Source organism: Leptopilina heterotoma, unplaced genomic scaffold (assembly GCF_015476425.1).
Source record: "Leptopilina heterotoma isolate Lh14 unplaced genomic scaffold, ASM1547642v1 Lhet_453, whole genome shotgun sequence".
In the NCBI taxonomy this organism is placed as follows: domain Eukaryota; kingdom Metazoa; phylum Arthropoda; class Insecta; order Hymenoptera; family Figitidae; genus Leptopilina; species Leptopilina heterotoma.
The window spans coordinates 80826-99215 of NW_025111088.1; the positions used below are offsets into that span (position 1 = coordinate 80826).

The 18390-nt window shown below is 30.2% G+C and overlaps 1 protein-coding gene across 1 annotated transcript in view; it reads right to left on the reverse strand.

Annotated features, from left to right (window-relative positions):
• The window catches only part of LOC122507236, a 97333-nt gene that overhangs the window by 18752 nt on the left and 60191 nt on the right, over positions 1-18390 (reverse strand). The window contains exons 11-12 of the mRNA XM_043619851.1: positions 16789-16914; positions 14432-14557 (exon numbers count right to left, since the gene is read on the reverse strand). Of these exons, the coding sequence (XP_043475786.1) occupies positions 14432-14557; positions 16789-16914 (252 nt within the window). The remainder of the gene's footprint in view (positions 1-14431; positions 14558-16788; positions 16915-18390) is intronic.

An 18390-nucleotide genomic window follows, 5' to 3' on the forward strand; every position in this document is an offset into this window, starting at 1 on the left:
TATTAAAACTTTAAAAGCTCAATGTTTGAGACAATTTTTTTGAAATTGAAACAGTTTTTTTTACGACGACCTGTTGATGGTTTATCGTATCGAATAGGTATTAAATTAGGAGTTTTTGGGTATTTTCTATGTAGACAAAAAAAGAATATTGTTTCTCGATGTAGGTCATCTGTTGTTTCCAACAGCTATTAAATGTACAATTTTTAAGCATTGTCTTTCTAAATAAAAAAAGAATATTTTTTTATGTAGGTCTTCTGTTGTTGCAAACAGGCATTAAAAGCTCAATATTTAACACAATTTTTTGAAATAAAAAAATTTTTTTTCTTAACGAGGACCTCTGTTGTTTCCAACAGGTATGAAATGAATAATTTTTGTGTAATTTAAAGTTAAAAAATTATATTTTTTTTTGGTTTTGGTCATCTGTTGTTTCCAACAGGTATTAAAAAATAATTTTTGGGACACTTTCTTTTTTATTAGAAAAAATTCTTCTTGACGATAAGTTTCTTTTGTACCTAATAGGTATTACATAAATAATTTTTGTGCATTTTCATTGTAGATACAAAATAATATTTTTTCTAGGTATACCTTTTAACAGGTATTAAAAACAATGAGTGGGACAATTTTTTTTTTTTTAAATAAAGAAATTATTTTCTTGAGGATAAAATAATATTTTTACTTGATATAGATCTTCTGTTTGAGACAATTTTTTTTGAAATAAAAACAATTTTCTTTCTTGGCGATGACCTGTTGTACCCAATAGATATTAAATAAATAATTTTTGGCCATTTTAATTAGGGGAGAGGGCCCCAAGATGGACACCTCTTCGATTGATGGCTCTAAAATCCAAACCGAATAAGATATGTTAAAATGTTTTATACTAAATGAAAGTACAATTTATTAGGTAACTTATGGCCACTGAGATAAAATTTTATTTTTAAGTTAAACATTTTTTATATCATTTTTTCTAATTGTTAAAATTTTTGACCAAAAAAAAGTGGCCCCAAGATGGACACCTTCTTAAAAATCACTTTAAAGTGTGGTAAATTAAATATAAACATCCTGTATTAATTTTTAAACTAACGTTTAATCATTTTATTCTATTTACTGTCAATTTGTAAAAAGTAAAAACGACTGAAGCGCCGCCGTCGCTTTTCGAGAAATCGATATTCGATATATCGAATTCTCTATCGATAGCTCTACATTCCATGTCGGTAAAAATAAAAAATCTCAATTACGAGGCTTACAAAATTATTAAAAAAATGTGTAATCGAAAGCATGAAAATAAATACATTGAAATGTGGTGTCCATCTTAGGGTAAATGACACCATTTTTTGATACCCTGAAAAAAATTGTACACAAACAAAATATTAATAAAATCATTTTAGAATATTATTATATGATAAATAAATAATATTATAACGATAAATACCTATCTAAAATCAAAAATTTAAATAACTTTATCGACTTAAGAAAAATCGAAAATAAAACTTTTTTGACAAAAAATTCAGGTGATATGCGCAGTAGAAAAAGAAACTGGTTTTATTTTTCAAATATGCATAAAAATCTTCGTCTATACAAGAAACAAAAATAAAAAAATTGAGAAGATGCTGTCACTTTAAACAAAAATTTTATAGGAAATGTTCATCTTGGGGCCCTCTCCCCTACAAATTAAAAATATTTTTTTTCTCGATGTAGGTCATCTGTTGTTTCCAACAGGTATTAATTGTATAACTTTTAAGCATTGTCTTTTTAAATAGAAAAAGAATATTTTTTATGTAGGTCTTCTGTTGTTGCTAACAGGTATTAAAAGCTCAATATTTGAGACATTTTTTTTTAAATAAAAGAAATTTTTTTCTTAATGATCACCTCTGTTGTACCCAATAGGTATTAAATGAATAATTTTTGTGCATTTTAATTATAGATGAAAAATAATATTTTTTCTAGGTGTAGGTCATCTGTTGTAGCCAACAGGTATTAAAAGCTCAATGTTTGAGACAATTTTTTAAAAATAAAAATAATTTTTTGACGATGACTTTCTTTTGTACCCAACAGGTATTAAATGAATAATTTTAAACCATTTTTCTGTAAATACTACAAAAAGAATAATTTCTTTCGATGCAGGATATTTATTGTATCCGATAGGAATTAAATAATATTTTGTGCAATTTTTCTGTAGATACAATGCAAAAAATTTTTTTTTTATAATGATCATCTAGTGTTGCTAAGAGGCATTGAATGTATAACTGGATCGTCAAAGAGACGAGACTCGGACGAGGCTTTCCCTACTACTAGAATGCCGAAGAAGAAGTTAATGGTCCCACAAGGGGATCTTCGTCGTTTTCTGAGGTAGCGAGATCGCCTTGTGTCGGGGTGGTTGTTGCGGAGGGCTATCCGAGGGTCTTGATGACGATGGTTCATCTCGATCAATTAAGGGTAGTGAATCATGGTGAGATAGAGGACGAAATAGGACCCTACCCTCACTTTGGAGAGGTTCGTTTCACTAGGGGAGCGATCTTGGTAGATTGCCTGGACTCTGACTCTAGGGAATGGCTAATCAGCCTTATACCTAGATTCAGCCAGGCGGTAGGGTTCTGTTCCAAGTTTTTGTGTGGTGGTGTTTTCGAAAACTGTGAAAAGCTGAAAAAGCTCCGTTGGAAGGAACATTTTAAATATCAGTATAGAAGGTTCTGTACTGCGTTTTGGGCGTGTAGAAGGGCGATAGAGTCATCGTGGGGACTAAGGCCTAATATGGTCAACTGGCTCTATCAGATGATCTTAAAACCGAGGGTTCTTCACGCGGTGGTTGTTTGGTGGTCTAGGTCTCAACTGATAACGGTTAAAGAGAAACTAGATTAACTGCAAGCAATGGTTTTCAGGGGTATTACGGAGGCTATGAGGACCACGCCAACAGCTGCATTGGGATTCATACTAGCCGAAGTACCTCTGCATATTGCTGCGGTTAAAAGGGCGGCTTTTACTATGAGCAGACTAACTCGGGGATTAAGGGTAGTGAAAGAGTACATGTCTTGGCGAAAATCGGTTCCCGAATGGTATTTATAGGTCCTGAGCCAGCAGTGGTAATAATGCCGTGCTTGGTTAAGGGAGCCATAGAGAGATGGGATCAAAAGGAACATAGGAAATATTGGGCGGTTATTAGGGTGGGAAGGCAAGCGAGAACTCTGTTGGGGTTAGTACTCAACAAGAGGCGAGCGACCGATCTCCTAAAATTCGATAAGATCAGAGTTAAAACCTTAGTTTGTCTGCTTACAGGTCATGGACTATTGAATTACCATCAGCATAAAATAGGTAGACAAATTTTATCTATGTGCAGATTGTGTGAAACGAGTAACGAAAATTTGACTCACATATTACCTGAATGCCGAGCGTTAGCTAGGATCAGACTATCTAGTTAGGGTCAAGCAATTATTGACCCTAAGCAGGTGAGCAACCTATCGATAGAAGAAATACAGGACTTTAAAGAGGTTGCTATAAAACGAGATAGCTGGAGTCTGGTACAATGGGTTTTCTGACCTAGGTGCTTACTTTCTCCTTTTTAGGAAAATTCATCTCGATCTCGGTTGTTAAATTAGATTAGATTTGTACTCAAATGTTTTCTTGAGAAAGCACTTGTGGGGTTAGGCAGCCAATGCTAAATTTTTTGTCTTTTTGTATTGATTCTATTGGTTCTTCTAAATGTTTTTTTCCTACACCAATACATTTTAAATTTAACATTGAATTTTATAAACCATTTTTTTAAGAATAACAAATTTATATTTCCTTTAAATGTTAAATTGAATTTAATTGATGTTATTATAATATTATTTAAATGTAAGTTATTAAATTTTAATAAAAAATATATGTAAATTAAGGACAACTACTTTGTTAAGTATTACTAATTGTAACTTTTAAGTTATGTTTTTTAACAATTTAAACCCGCTTCACCCCACGTTTCTGCAAATATGTCAAAAGCGTGGTCATTTGGGAAAACGGTTTTAGAAATTTTTAAGAACAATCTTCGTCAAAATCTTCTATAGCGATTTTTTAGACAAAAAGTCAAACCTTCTAACGCGACATTATAATTAAAAAAACTTATTAAAATAACTGACTCGCAAACCAAAATGTGCCATCTTGGCTGCCTCGCCCTGTTCTACTACAAACAATAAATAATTTTTCTTGATGTGGGATATCAGTTGTAGCTACCAGAAATTAAATAATATTTTGAGCAATTTTTTTCTTCATACAATTCAAAAACTATTTTTTCATGTTGCATATCATCCGTTGTACATTATCTGTTGTTCGTTTTAAACATAAAAATTTTTAAATTACCATCGTCATCTGTACATCTCTCTTAACAATTAGCAATATTTGAAGTTCATTTAAATATAAACGCGAAAGCATAAATGGCCATTTTTCTGTCAGTTGATTCATAACTATAATTCTTGATCTATCATTGGTGTAACCATCCTATATTAATTTTTTGTTGTAGATTTTTTCCTCTGTAATTTAGTACATTGCGTAACAAGTGTGAACTAGTGGCCTTTTTGGAACGAGCGCTAAGTTTTCGCAACGAGTCGTAGGTGAGGGCGCCTTCGACGCCCTCACCGGAGACGAGTTACGAAAAAGAAGCGCGAGTTCCAAAATGCCGCCACACGTGTTGCGCACGATACTTTTCATAACAAAATCATAAAAAGGCGTTGACACTGAAAAACTTATATAACTAAAAAGAATGTTGAGAAACGCATACATAAGATTCGGAACACAGAACCACTGTCAAGCGTACTTACTAGCTGATCGCGCGGGGGGTTGGGGGGGTCTCCCCCGACGGGGTCCTGGGGCGGAGCCCCGGTCGGGGGGTTCGGGGAGCGAAGCCCCCCGACCACAAAAAGACCAACTTAAAAGAATAATAATAATATTCGACATTTCAAAAAATCGCATTTTATAATACCTCAAGCCACCGGACGCATCAGGGGACGAAGCCCCCCGAAACCTATTCGTGTACTTCGACGTATTAATAAAAATAATTTCATTAAAGAATAAAAACAGAATTTTTCACACGAGTGATCGCGAAAAGGAGGTTAGAAACTCTCAGTATTTGACAGATACTGTGTTGTTGCTGTAAGACACGGTAAATGTAGTTAACTGAACGAAAACATAATCACGCCTCTTCTGGACAGAATTGCAACTACTCGAGCGTTACAAAAATACACGAACAAGCACAAACAAAGCTCTTTTTTGAACTGAACTGTCATTCGCAGTATTTTTGTAACTACGTACTAAAAAGAATAACTTTACATTGGCCTACGGAGAGACAAATAACGCCATTTTTATGATTGCGTTATGAAAAAATTATTTACTCTGTTGTACATTATTTTATTAATTAATCAAAGTTTTAATATGTAACGAAAAAAGAGTTGATGATAAGCCTTAAGGCTTATCATTTTTATGTTAGTTTATTTTTTCACTTGAATGTTGAACATTATAAATAATACATAAGAAGTTTTTAGAAATTCAAAATTTTTAAAAATATAACGTTTGTTAATAAATTCGTATAAATTATTATTTTAGTGTTGTAGGTTGGGATGTTTATCTCATGTAAATTTTTATAGGCTTGAAAAAATACAGAAGAAAAAGATTTTTCCGTTTTTTCTAACTTAAACGTTGTCAACATTTTAATGTTGAAGAAAGAAATCGAAGAAATCGAATATACCATTAACGATAGGGTCTATTAGATTAAATAAAGTAAGCGAAAACCACGAATAAATATTCCTATCCTAAATATTTAAAATAATTGATTAAATATTTCGATACGTAAATATAACAACCTGTATGATTCAATTCAATTTCCTGAGAAATTAAGTTGTTATTTTAACTGTTGCGATTGATTTTATGAGTAATGAGGAGAACGAGAACGATGCGATTTTTCTTTTCGAGAATTTAAACGTTGATCACAATGTCTAGAAACATTTCTAAACGAATGAGGATCCTTAGATTCTCGATAATGACGTTCCGCATGTGAGGCTTGCGATTGAGTCAATAAGTTTCGAGGAGAACGAGAACGATGTGATACTGATACCTTTCGAGATGAATATTGAGGTAAATTAGGTTTGTTTTCTTCATGATTTATAGTATATGAATGTTGATGGTCATTTGTCGTTTGTTTATTACTTAAACATTGGGTAGATGAGAATTGAGGGGAGTGAAGTCTATATGAAGTCACTCTTGGTGATTCCAAATGCGTGTGTAAATTCTTCGATATATATTGAGGATAGTGAGATTGTTTTAACGATCCAGTTGAAGAATTGGAAGAGTGTAATTCATTTCTTGACAAGTGCAATTGAATAAATGATGGAGAAGAACAAAAAAGATCTGCCGATTCTCTTCTAATCTCTGAATTTTTTGATGAATTTTGAGGTAAATGGGTCATTCTTTGCGTGGAATTAAAAATTCCCGAACTATAAGGAACATATCGTGATTGTTGATTGAGGGAACTGGGTTTATTTGATGTAGCTCTTGGTGATTCGAAATGACAGTCTAAAATTTCTGAATTATATTGAGAAGAGCGAAACTGTTGTGAAATCTGACTTGAAGATTGAACATTCTGACAATTATCTATTGACTGCTGCATTCGGACCAAAGATATAGGAGAAGGATGACGTTCAGGCCATCTTTCAGAATTTCTAGATACATAACGATTTGTACCAGGTAGTTTCGAGGTGTAGTTAAAAGATTGATTATGGAGATGGTTCTTTTTTGAATATTGAGGTGAAGTCAATGGACGTTGCGGAGAAGGAGAGCGACATAAGGTTTCACTTAGAGATTCTAATTGTTCTTTTGAATCTTTTAATACATTTTGAGAAGATTGTGACAGTATTAATGTGTCACTCGATGATTCAGAACATTGAGATTTGTTTCTCGAAAGTTGATTTATATCTCTAGATAAATGAGGTGAACGTGATTGTTGAAAACTGTGCTTTGAAGAATCGAATTTCGGAGAATGGTCTATTTTAGTTTGCAATGAGATACGCGAATGAGGGGAAGGAGTTGTTAAAAGTCGAGAGGAATGTGATCGTTTTAGTGCTTGAAATGAAGATGGCAAATTCTTTGGAGGATTCTTTGATGAATGTGGTGTATGTAATGGAAACTGTAGAGAATGTGATGATTGTGATGAAGCTCTTTGGTAATTTGCAAATCTGTCTGAATATCTCGATAAATGTTGAGAATAAGATGTAGACACAGCATTTCTTTCTGAGAACTGCTGAGTTTGTTTGGGCAAATAAGTGCGATCCGGTAAGCAGTTGGAGTAAAGCAAACACCTTGAATAATGATTTGACTCATCAACTAGCTTTACAAGTTTAAAAAGTTGTGAACGGATTGTTCTTCTATCTTTCTTGCTTTCAGATTTTAAATCCGTATCTTCATGTCTTGAAATATATTGGGGGGAATTTTCGGTTTGAGTTGAAGATTCTGAACATTCTGGTGCAGTTTTCGATAATTGAACTTGACTTGTTAAATCTTGTGTAACATGAACATGACTTAATGCAGGTGCTGGAAATTGGATAATACGTTGTTTGTTACTTTCATGACAGTTTGTAGAATTTTTCAACATTTCATCTTCTTCAGTTTCTGTAATTATGTGAAGCAAATAACATGTTTATTAAATAGATAATAGTATATTTTAATCGGTTAAGTGGACAAGGTTAATTCGATAAAAAAAGCATATTTTTAATAATTTTTTCTAATGATATAGAGAGAGTTAATTTATTTTATAAATTGTTATATAATACTGTATATTTGAACAATATTTTTCTAAATTTATTGTTTTGCGGAGTACATTACTCGCAATGGAATTATTTAAAACAAAAAAAATCAAAATGTATTTGGTAAATGATATATTTCTGGAAGTGATTCTAGGAGGATTTTAAGTTTTTTTTATTTTTCAATTTTTTGTTACGCTTGGAACTCAAAAAGCCAATTTTCTATATAAAAAATCGGCTAATTTGTTATTGTCAAAATTGTAATATCTTAGAAAAAGGAACTAGGGATACCTGAGGAATTATGTGAAGAAGTACTGAAACAAATTTCAGAACAATTGGTCTATTATATTTTGCATAATGGAGTACACGGAATTCGATAACATGTTTCAGAAAAAAGATTCAATCTTTGAGGATCAGATGCACAATACTTAAAGTGTATACTTGAAGTGTATACTCTTTAAATGTGTATCGGGAAATATTACAAATTAGAAAATAAACAAATTACAGATGATTATTTAATAAAAACCATGAATCTTAAAGCAAGGACCAACACAGAAAAAAGGTGGTATAAATATTGTTGTGGGTAATTTTAACTAATGCTAATTCACATAGACAGTGTCTCATCTAGAAGAAAATTTCGTTGCAGGGAATTTTTACCCCAAAATCAGGTTAACCCTTAAACCGCACACTTACGAATCCATTTTTAAACCGCACACTGGGTGTGCGACACCCGGGGACTTTTAAGTGTGTTCTCCAAGCTGGAATAGGATATTATCTTTTGGAAAAATTATCTTATATAGCTCAGTACATCTATTTTGAAGGAAAATAAGTTTCATAATAATTTATTTAATTTTAATAATTAAAAAAGGGTTTTTTAAAACTACTGAAATTACCTTAAACCAAAAACTGGGTGTCAGACAAGCAGAAATTTTTCGCCGTCAACTTCATAAAGTTATCAAATACAATAAGACACTTGTCAGACTAATGTCACTCACGGAAAATAAAGTTAAGTACAAAATGTACCGCTCAATATCAACATATGTTCGATTTTTACGAATTTAAACGAGATATTAGAGTAAAAAGCTGGTATATGGGTGTCGCACACCCAGGGTACGGTTTAAGGGTTAAAATTTATACTTCTTTTCTTGTAAAAGGACGCTCCAATACTCATAACTTTGTCAAAATTTTCTCTAATTGATTTCAAATTTTAGCACAACATTCTATATGGGTGATTCCTCTGAAAGTGACATTTTTTATGTCTATTAATTTTACATTAATTTTTTTTACAAAAACTTTTCTCTTATAATTATTATCCATTTCTATAGTAAAAATTTAGCACTTACTTATCACTTTAAAAAAAATTAAACAATTTTATTCAACAGAATTTATGCAATAACTAAAATAATTCATCTCTGAAGCCTTTTTTAAATATGTCTCCAATAGGACTTCTAAAAGAAAACTTATTTTTTATGTTTTTTTCAAACTCTTAGAAATATTTAAAAAATAGTTTTAGAAAGTTATTTCTTTAATTATATGCATTTTAAATAATTTTAGACTTCAGTTTTATCTTTGATAAAAATGTTCAAACGTTGTCTTCAGTTTTAGGTTAAAATTGCTTCACGATGATTACTGACATTTTTATACATTAAAAATATCCTAAACAAAATTTAAATGCACATTAAAATAAAGCTGAAAATCTAATGTTTAATTTCTCCATATATTATTTATAAAAAGGAGGAAAATTATTGCTTTTATAAATAATCAAATTTTACATATTGGCCCGAGTAAAAATTCAATTTAATATCAGAAGCCTTGCTTTTTATTAAATAATTATTAAAATAAAAACGATCGCAAAAGGCCAATCACAGTCAGGAGGTGTGTTCATTCAAAACACATTATTAAATAATGAAATGTATAACTAAGTTTAATGGAATATTTCGATGTTTGATTTTCATTTTTAAATTTACATATAAAGATTTTTCGTTAATATTATAAAAATCAATAGAAATCAAAATAAGTAATACTTTTTTACTAAAAATTGTAGTATTTTGTTTTAACTTTACTGACATTTGGCCACATTGAATGATAAAAAAAATTTTGTTCCCTTTGAAACATATATGATTTCTTCATCTTTTCATGTTGAAAATTCTGTTACGTGTTCATTATGTAAGAAAATAATTTTGTTACATTAGTTTTGTGGTATCACAATTGTATTGCATTTTGAGTTGGTAAAAAGTCAATTCTGTTATATGCAATGTTGTCGAAATAATAATTTTTTTGAGTGTAAAATATAAGTAATCTGACTATTCTATTGAATTTAAATTCTATTATATACACTTTTCTATAAAATTACAAATCGGTTGTTTGTCATTTGAAGAATATTCATGCTTCGCACCCTTTTATGAGTTTTTTAAGATTATTATATTTTATATTTATTATTCATATTTATTTCATATTTTTAATAAAATTAACTCGTAAAGTTACATGTGTACAAAAATTGAATCTCTTCCTTCTAAAGTGTAAAATATAAGAGGACACAAGTGTTTTGAAATTTTTCAGTTTTTCTAAAAAAAAACCTAAGTATTTAAAATAATTTTTATAAATTTCGTTAGATTTTTCGTTAATTCATTCGTAAATTACGTATGTTTACAAAATTTCAGATCTCTAGCTTCTAAAATATAAAAGTAAATTGGGGGAGCACACTTTTTGCATTATATGACAATCTAGCATTTAATTTAATTTTTAGTATAAGGAATAAATTTCATTACCTTCCAAAGCTTGTTTAAAACTTGCATCAGTTTCGGAAATATTTCTTGCAATAACATTTTGTGTATTAGTTTCTGGCGCTTTCTTAAAGTTACTTGACACATTATTTTCAAGAGTTTCTGTGTTCATATTTTCCACTATAATATGAAAAAATAATTTCAAATTTTATAGAACAATTAAGTATATTTAAAATATTCAATACTTTTAATTTACGGGGAATTTGTGGTATAGCATTTAAAAAAACGATTTTTTAAACAAAATGTTCATTAGTATCAAAAAATTACTGTTCCAAAAAATTTTTGTAAAAATATGCAATAGAAAAAAGATATAGCAATTTTTATGACCGTTTTTTAACTCCCTGCAATAAATTACGAAAACATTAAGCCAGGTGCGAATTTGGGTTGGCCGCCAGAGTTTGAAGGTTGGCCCAAAGTTGGCCTAACTTTGGAAAGCGAAGTTTTGGTTGCCAGAGTTTGCCCAACTTTGGCAAGTACTAGTGCCCACAGTTGGCCCGACTTTGCAAGCCAACCATTACGTGCAGAGTTTAACCAACCGTCGGGATAACTTTGGCAACAAAGGTTGGCACAACTCATCCAAACGTAGTTTAAAAGACTTTTAGTTTCGGTTGGCCGAACTCTGGGCCACGTTTGGCCCAACAGTTGGCAAAACTCTAGAAACGCAGTTTCATTGACTTAAACTTTCTTGGACGGCCGAACTCTGGGCCACGGTTGGCCCGACGGTTGGCAAAACTTTGTGAAACGCAGTTTAATTTACTTACATTATTTTGGTCGGCCGAACTCTGGGCCACGGTTGGCCCGACGGTTGGCTAAACTTTGTGAAACGCAGTTTAATTGACTTACATTATTTTGGTCGGCCGAACTCTGGGCCACGGTTGGCCCAACGGTTGGCAAAACTTTGTAAACGCAGTTTAAATGACTTAAACTTTCTTGGTTGGCCGAACTCTGGGACACGGTTGGTCCGACTGTTGCAGCTTCAATATAAATTTTGCTTTATGCACTCCCATGTGAGCGTAGCGTAGTGGTCAGTGTATAAGTCTTCGTTGCGTTAGGTTAGGGGTTCGATCCCAGCGAGCGTTAGATATTTTCGAAAATATATGTATGAGATTGTGTTTAAGAATAATAGGTAAAGGTTATATCTGATGTTTTCGCTAATAATAACGTGTTAATTGTTTAAATAATTTAGTTTTTTAATAATTTTTTACCTTTGGCTGTTGAAGTTGGACAAACTTTGAAAATTGTGGTTGGCCCAACTTACGCATCTAAAGTTGTGCCAACTTTGGCGTCAGTCTTTGGACCAACCATTGAAATGTATAGTTGGCACAACATATGCATTTTAAGTTGGGCCAACTTCCTTATGAGTTGTGGGGCCAACCATCGTCGCCATTAGACGGTCAACCGTTATCATCTGTATGGTTGGCCCAAACTCTGGCACGAGAAGTTGGACCGACTTTGTAAAAGTTGGCCCAACCATGGGCCGACCAAAAAATTGCACCTGGGAAACGCGCTTTTCTAAAAACACACTTTTGAAAATGGGGAGACACTTTTCTCTAAATATACTGAAACAATTTTAAAATCTAAAGACCATTCAAATTTTTATCTAAAAAACGAGACAAAAATCCTCTGAAATTTTACGTTTTTATCCCTTTCTATTTTCTACGGGACACAGTGGGAAAAAATGCATGATTCTGGACATTTTTCGTACTTCTTATTTTCGTAAACAAATATAAAATTTTATTTTCTATATAAAAATGGTGAATTGAAGGTTTGAATTCGGTACTATACCTAACATATAGCTAAAAGCATGAGAAAACAATTAGTTTCATTGTAAAACAAAATATGCTCTTATGTATGGTGATGTTTATCAGCGTTGATACTGACAACATTTTTTTATCGGGATCTTTTGTCGAGAGATTGGCTGAAAATTAAAACACAATGAAATATACTGCTGTTGACACTGTCCTTGGCGCTTCTGATGTTCCAAAATTTTTTCCGTATAGAATTTTGATTTTCTATGCTCATAGAGAATTTTCAAAACGTTTAATGTTTTGGAAATTCTCTACGAGCATAGCCAATCTTACGTCCTTTTCTGGACGTTTCTGAATATACTCAAATTGCTAACCTTATCACCTTTTACAAAAAATTTTGTTAAATAATTAATTAATAATTTATATTTTCAATTTTTACTTTAAGTAGAATAATTTATACAATTTAATTGACATAAATATTTTAAAATAAAACAAGTTGCATTAAAATATTTCAAAATTCCCGCTATATATAGTGATTTTTTATCGGCGCTCATAATCTCCCGACGAAAAATTTTGATAAAAAAATGTTGTCAGTTGCAACACTGTTAGATACTCTAATTTACGATTTTCGTAAAAAAGTGTATTATAGCCAAATAGTGAATTAATTAATAACAGTTTTAGAAGTAGATTTTTTAAGATTGGGGTATAAGCTGTATTATAGTTTTGCACCCATAATCTCTACACATTTATATTTGTCCATGTTATATGAAGAAATATTTCATATTTGTACTAAATTTTGTAAACTCTACCTACAAAAGTGTAAAATAGAAGGGGATAGGGGAGACTGGGGTAAAACCAATCACTAGCGATTTGAAGCTATGAGGTTTTAGAGGTGTAAGAAAAAAACGTTTTTTGGATTTTTAAGTTTTTCGATCATTATTTTCGAGTCTTAATTTATTTGGCAATTTTTTTTGCGATTTTATGTCCTTATTCAAAGTACATATATATTTTTGTCTTATTTCAAAAAGATATAATTAAATTTATTCTGAAATGTTGAGGAATACATACTCGGGGTAAAGTCGCTCACTTAGTTTTAAATTTTAAATTTAAAATAAAATATTTTCACGTATTATATTTTAACAATAATAAAATTGATAACTTGTTAAAACCAAAACTGTAACTACATTTCATTTTCTCTTCATAAAATATAACATTTTTTAATTGATAGTTGTTATTCATGAAACCTACATTCATTATTTATTAAACCAATTTGTTGTTTATAAAATTGTTTGTATAACTCATAAATTATAAATAATAAATCATACTTAAGACGAGAATAAGACGAATTTTAATATTTAAAAAATAAAACTGTTCCATCTTGAAAAGATAATGTGAGCGGATTTACCCTGGAAAATTGTAATTTCAAAATTTGGTATATGTGTGTTAAAAAGTTTCTTCAAGTAAAACTAAAAAAGATAAATCAAAAACTTTTTTTTTTTTAGTAGAAATCATAAGCTTTTAAATGATATAAATTAACTTGGATTTAGAAAATAATTTTCTAGATTTTTACCGATCTGAAAAAAGTGAGCGGGTTGACCCCAGTCTCTCCTACACGTGATTTAAAATTATTCACTCTTTCTCAAAAAGCCCTATATAAAATAATTCCTATCAATTTCTTCATATTTTTGGTGAAATGACATATGTTCACCAAATTCCAGATGTCTAGCTTCTAAAATGTAAAAGTAAATTGGGGGAGAACACTTTTTGCATTATATAACTAAGTAGTATTTTATTTAATTTTTAATATAGAATGTAAATTTTATTACCATCCAAAGTTGACTCGAAACTTGAATCGGTTTGAGATTCAGAACTATTTTCAGTCTGTGTGTTCGTTTCTATCAAGTTTTTCAAGTGAGTACTTGGCATATTTTTTACAAGAGTTTCCGTGTTTCTATTTTCCGCTACAATATAAAAGTTCGGACAAGAAATTATGTTCGCAACATGGGCACAAAAGTGACTACGAATCAGGCGAGATTTCGGGACCGAGGCTTCGCCTCGGACGCAAAATTGTATCCTCTTAGTCTCTTAATCTCGCCATCATTGCAATCACTTATTTTGAAACCTTAATACGAAAATAAATATTTACCATCCAAAGTTGGCTGAAGACTTGAATCAGTTTGAGATACAGAACCATTTTTTTCAATGACATTCACTGGGTTAGTTTTTGGTGAGTTGTTAAAATGAGTACTTGGCTCATCATTTTCAAGAGATTCTGTATTTAAATATAATATAAATGATAATATAATAAAATATAATATAATATATATATAATATAAAAGAAATAATTTCAAATTTTAGAAAATAATTAAGTACATTAAAAATATTCAATAGGTACTGTTAATTTACAGCTATAAAATGTTCATTAGTATCATAAAATTACTGTTCCAAAACTTTTTTGAGGAAATATGCATTAGGAAAAAAGTTTTTGTTTAGGGACTTTTTGGAAATCTGCCTACAGATACCTTGGATTCCGCACTCCAAGGTTATGTAGGGTTGGTATAATGAAACAAAAGGGAAAACCCGCTGCTAGGTTGTATATTTTTTTATAATTTTGGTGCTCATTTCATGAACACTTTACTTCCACATAGAGATAATAATAATAATAGGAAAATATATGAATAACTTTTTAATACCCTACAATATAGTTATAATAGTTTAATAGTTAAACAAAAATTTTCAAACAAAAAAGTTGAGAAAATGTCATTTTCCACAATTTTTGGTTTTTAAAATACCAATAATTTCAAAATTTATTATCGAATTAGGTTCAAAAGTAGGTCAATCGACTCTACAAGTTAGTGACGATAATTTTAAAGTTACTTCTACATTTTTCAACAAAATTTTCAAAAAAGTCTTATTTTCTAAAATTTTGAATTTTTAAAAGTTTAATATCTCCGGTTAATATGGACGAAAAATGTTTAATTTGGGCTCAAAAGATGCGTCTAAAAAAACTCTACAAAATTATGGAAAAACATTTATAGATGTCCTAACATTTTTTTAAAGTTATGGGCAAAAAACGTTTTTTTGCAAAATTAAAAATCCAAAAAAAATTTAGTTAAACTTTATTAATCTATCTCAAAGTACTCTCATTTTATGTCCGCAGGTGAGATCTACAATTTAAAAAAAAATTCAACCCAAAAGATCTTGATGATTTCGAGATATTTATGAAAATGTGATGTTTACACACATACACACATACGGAATGACATTTTTTAAAAATGTCATTTTTGAACTCCTGAGGTCAAATAACATAAAGACATGTCAAAAAATCGAACTCGAAAAATGTCGGTATTACAATACTTCCTCTATGAGGAAGTAATATAAAGAAAAAATAAATAAATTAATAAATAACATAATAAATTTAATAAACTGGCGACCTACTGCCAGCCCGATCCACTAAAACCCGTAACCCTTCTTTTGGAGCCCTTTAGCATTTAATTTAATTTTTAGTATAAGAAATAAATTTCATTACCATCTAAAGCTAGTGTAAAACTTTCATCAGTTTCGGAATTATTTCTTGCAATAACATTTTGTGTATTAGTTTCTGGCGATTTCTTAAAGTTACTTAACACATCATTTTCAAGAATTTCTGTGTTCATATTTTCCACTATAATATGAAAAAATAATTTCAAATTTTATGGAACAATTAAGTATATTTAAAATATTTAATACTTTTAATTTACGGGGAATTTTGGTCAAGCATTTAAAAAAACGATTTTTTTATACAAAGTGTTCATTAGTATCAAAAAATTACTGTCCCAAAACATTTTTGTAAAAATATGCAATAGAAAAAAGTTATAGCTATTTTTATGACCGTTTCTTAACTCACTGCAATACATTACGGAAACTTTAAACTCTCTTTTCTAAAAACACATTTTTGCGGAAATGGGAAAACTCTTTTCTCTAAATATACTGAACCGATTTTAACAAAGTAACAACTTTTTTAAAAAGTTTTTTTAATGGAGAAAGAAGCTGTTTTTCAATTAAATAAAAACTGTTTTTTATGTTATCAAGATGCGTTTTTACATTATTAAGCGAGAGCGGGCGCAAAGTAATACATTCCCATGGGGTAGAGTAAGCGGGAGCAAAGTATTTTGCACCCGTTTACCATACCTGCGAGCGAGCGGAAAAGAATTTTGCTCCAGTTCTCACTTAAAAATGTCAAAACGCATCTTGATTACATAGAAATCAGTTTTTACTAAATTATACAACAACTTTTTACACCATTAAAAAGAATTCACTGCTCGTGCTCTCAATGTGATATTTTCTATGCAGTTCGGACAAGAAATTATGTTCGCAACATGGGCACAAAAGTGACTACGAATCAGGCGAGATTTCGGGACCGAGGCTTCGCCTCGGACGCAAAATTGTGTCCTCTTAGTCTCTTAATCTCGCCATCATTGCAATCACTTATTTTGAAACCTTAATACGAAAATAAATATTTACCATCCAAAGTTAGCTGAAGACTTGAATCAGTTTGAGATACAGAACCATTTTTTTCAATGACAGTCACTGGGTTAGTTTTTGGTGAGTTGTTAAAATGAGTACTTGGCACATCATTTTCAGGAGATTCTGTATTTAAATATAATATAAATGATAATATAATAAAATATAATATATAATATAATATAAAAGAAATAATTTCAAATTTTAGAAAATAATTAAGTACATTAAAAATATTCAATAGGTACTGTTAATTTACGGGGACTATCTGGTCACGGAATTGAAAAAAAAGATTTTTCTTTTTTTACTATAATACATCTATAAAATGTTCATTAGTATTATACAATTACTGTAAAACCAGAAAATATTTAAACCCTGTTTAAACAAATAGATGCGTTCTCCCAGCAAGATGCAAGGAATTAAAAAGTTTTAAAATAACTGAACCTTAGTATGATGTAGTGAAAATTAGGCAATACTTTTTAATTTAATTTCTGTCCAATACTTTTTTATACCATGATAGAACCACATTTCGTCTAAAAATGAGTACCATTTAATTCTGTTTATAAATGTCAAAAAATCTTCTCAATGCTTTTCAATATTTTAACATTCAAAATTATTACAATCTGTCATTACATTACTTTTAAATTATTCATTAGAATCGCGCTTCTGCATGGATTCAAGCAATCTTTTGGATTTTTATAATTTATAAGATATGTACATTTTCAGATTTTGAAGAAGTATTTATGCTCAGAAAAAAACTATCTGGAAAAATGTTTGTTTACCAATTTCAAATCATTTAAACGAGTCAGGGCCTAACGGAAAGCTGTTAGGCAATATAGTCGGCGAGGTCTCACATGGCCTAGAAATTTCATAGACCTTTAAACACTATTAACTAACAATTCAATAATTATTTCTTTTTAAAAATAGCAAATAAAGTCATAAGTGTTATTTTATTGTAATTAAACATTCTATGCAATGTCAACAATATTAGTATTATATTATTATACTTTTTTTGATAAAATCGTTAATTTTTTAACTACTGTTGTGGATTACAGAAGCATTGGACATAAATGATATTCAAAAGAATAATGTTTTTTAATCTTTATGTTTCCACTTATTATTGTATTTTAAAAATTATAAACATAATTTTGTAGTACTATAATTTGATAAATTATTGTGCTTTTTAGATATACCATGTGTCAAATAATCATTTAATTAAGTAGGGAATGACAAAAGTAAATGAAAGTGTCGAAATTGATAGTTTCTCTTGTGTGATATTGATTTTTTTCAGTTTATATAGTATAACTTTTTTAACGAGTCATTATATGTTTTGTGACTTATAGTAGAAGTAATTGGGAGTATAAAGAACCAAAATATCATTGAGACATTGATGTGCCTCAATTAAAGAGAAATAAATATGGTGTATCTTCAAACTTGCGAGACAACTTTTTTTAAATTTTGACAACTTAGCACTTAACTTGATATAACTTTTTTAATGCCGATTTTTCAGTATTAACCATATAACCATATACAGTAGAACCTCGATAAGTCGAAGTTGAAGTGAAACGCTGAAAACTAAAGTTAAAGAGGTTTCAACTTATAGAG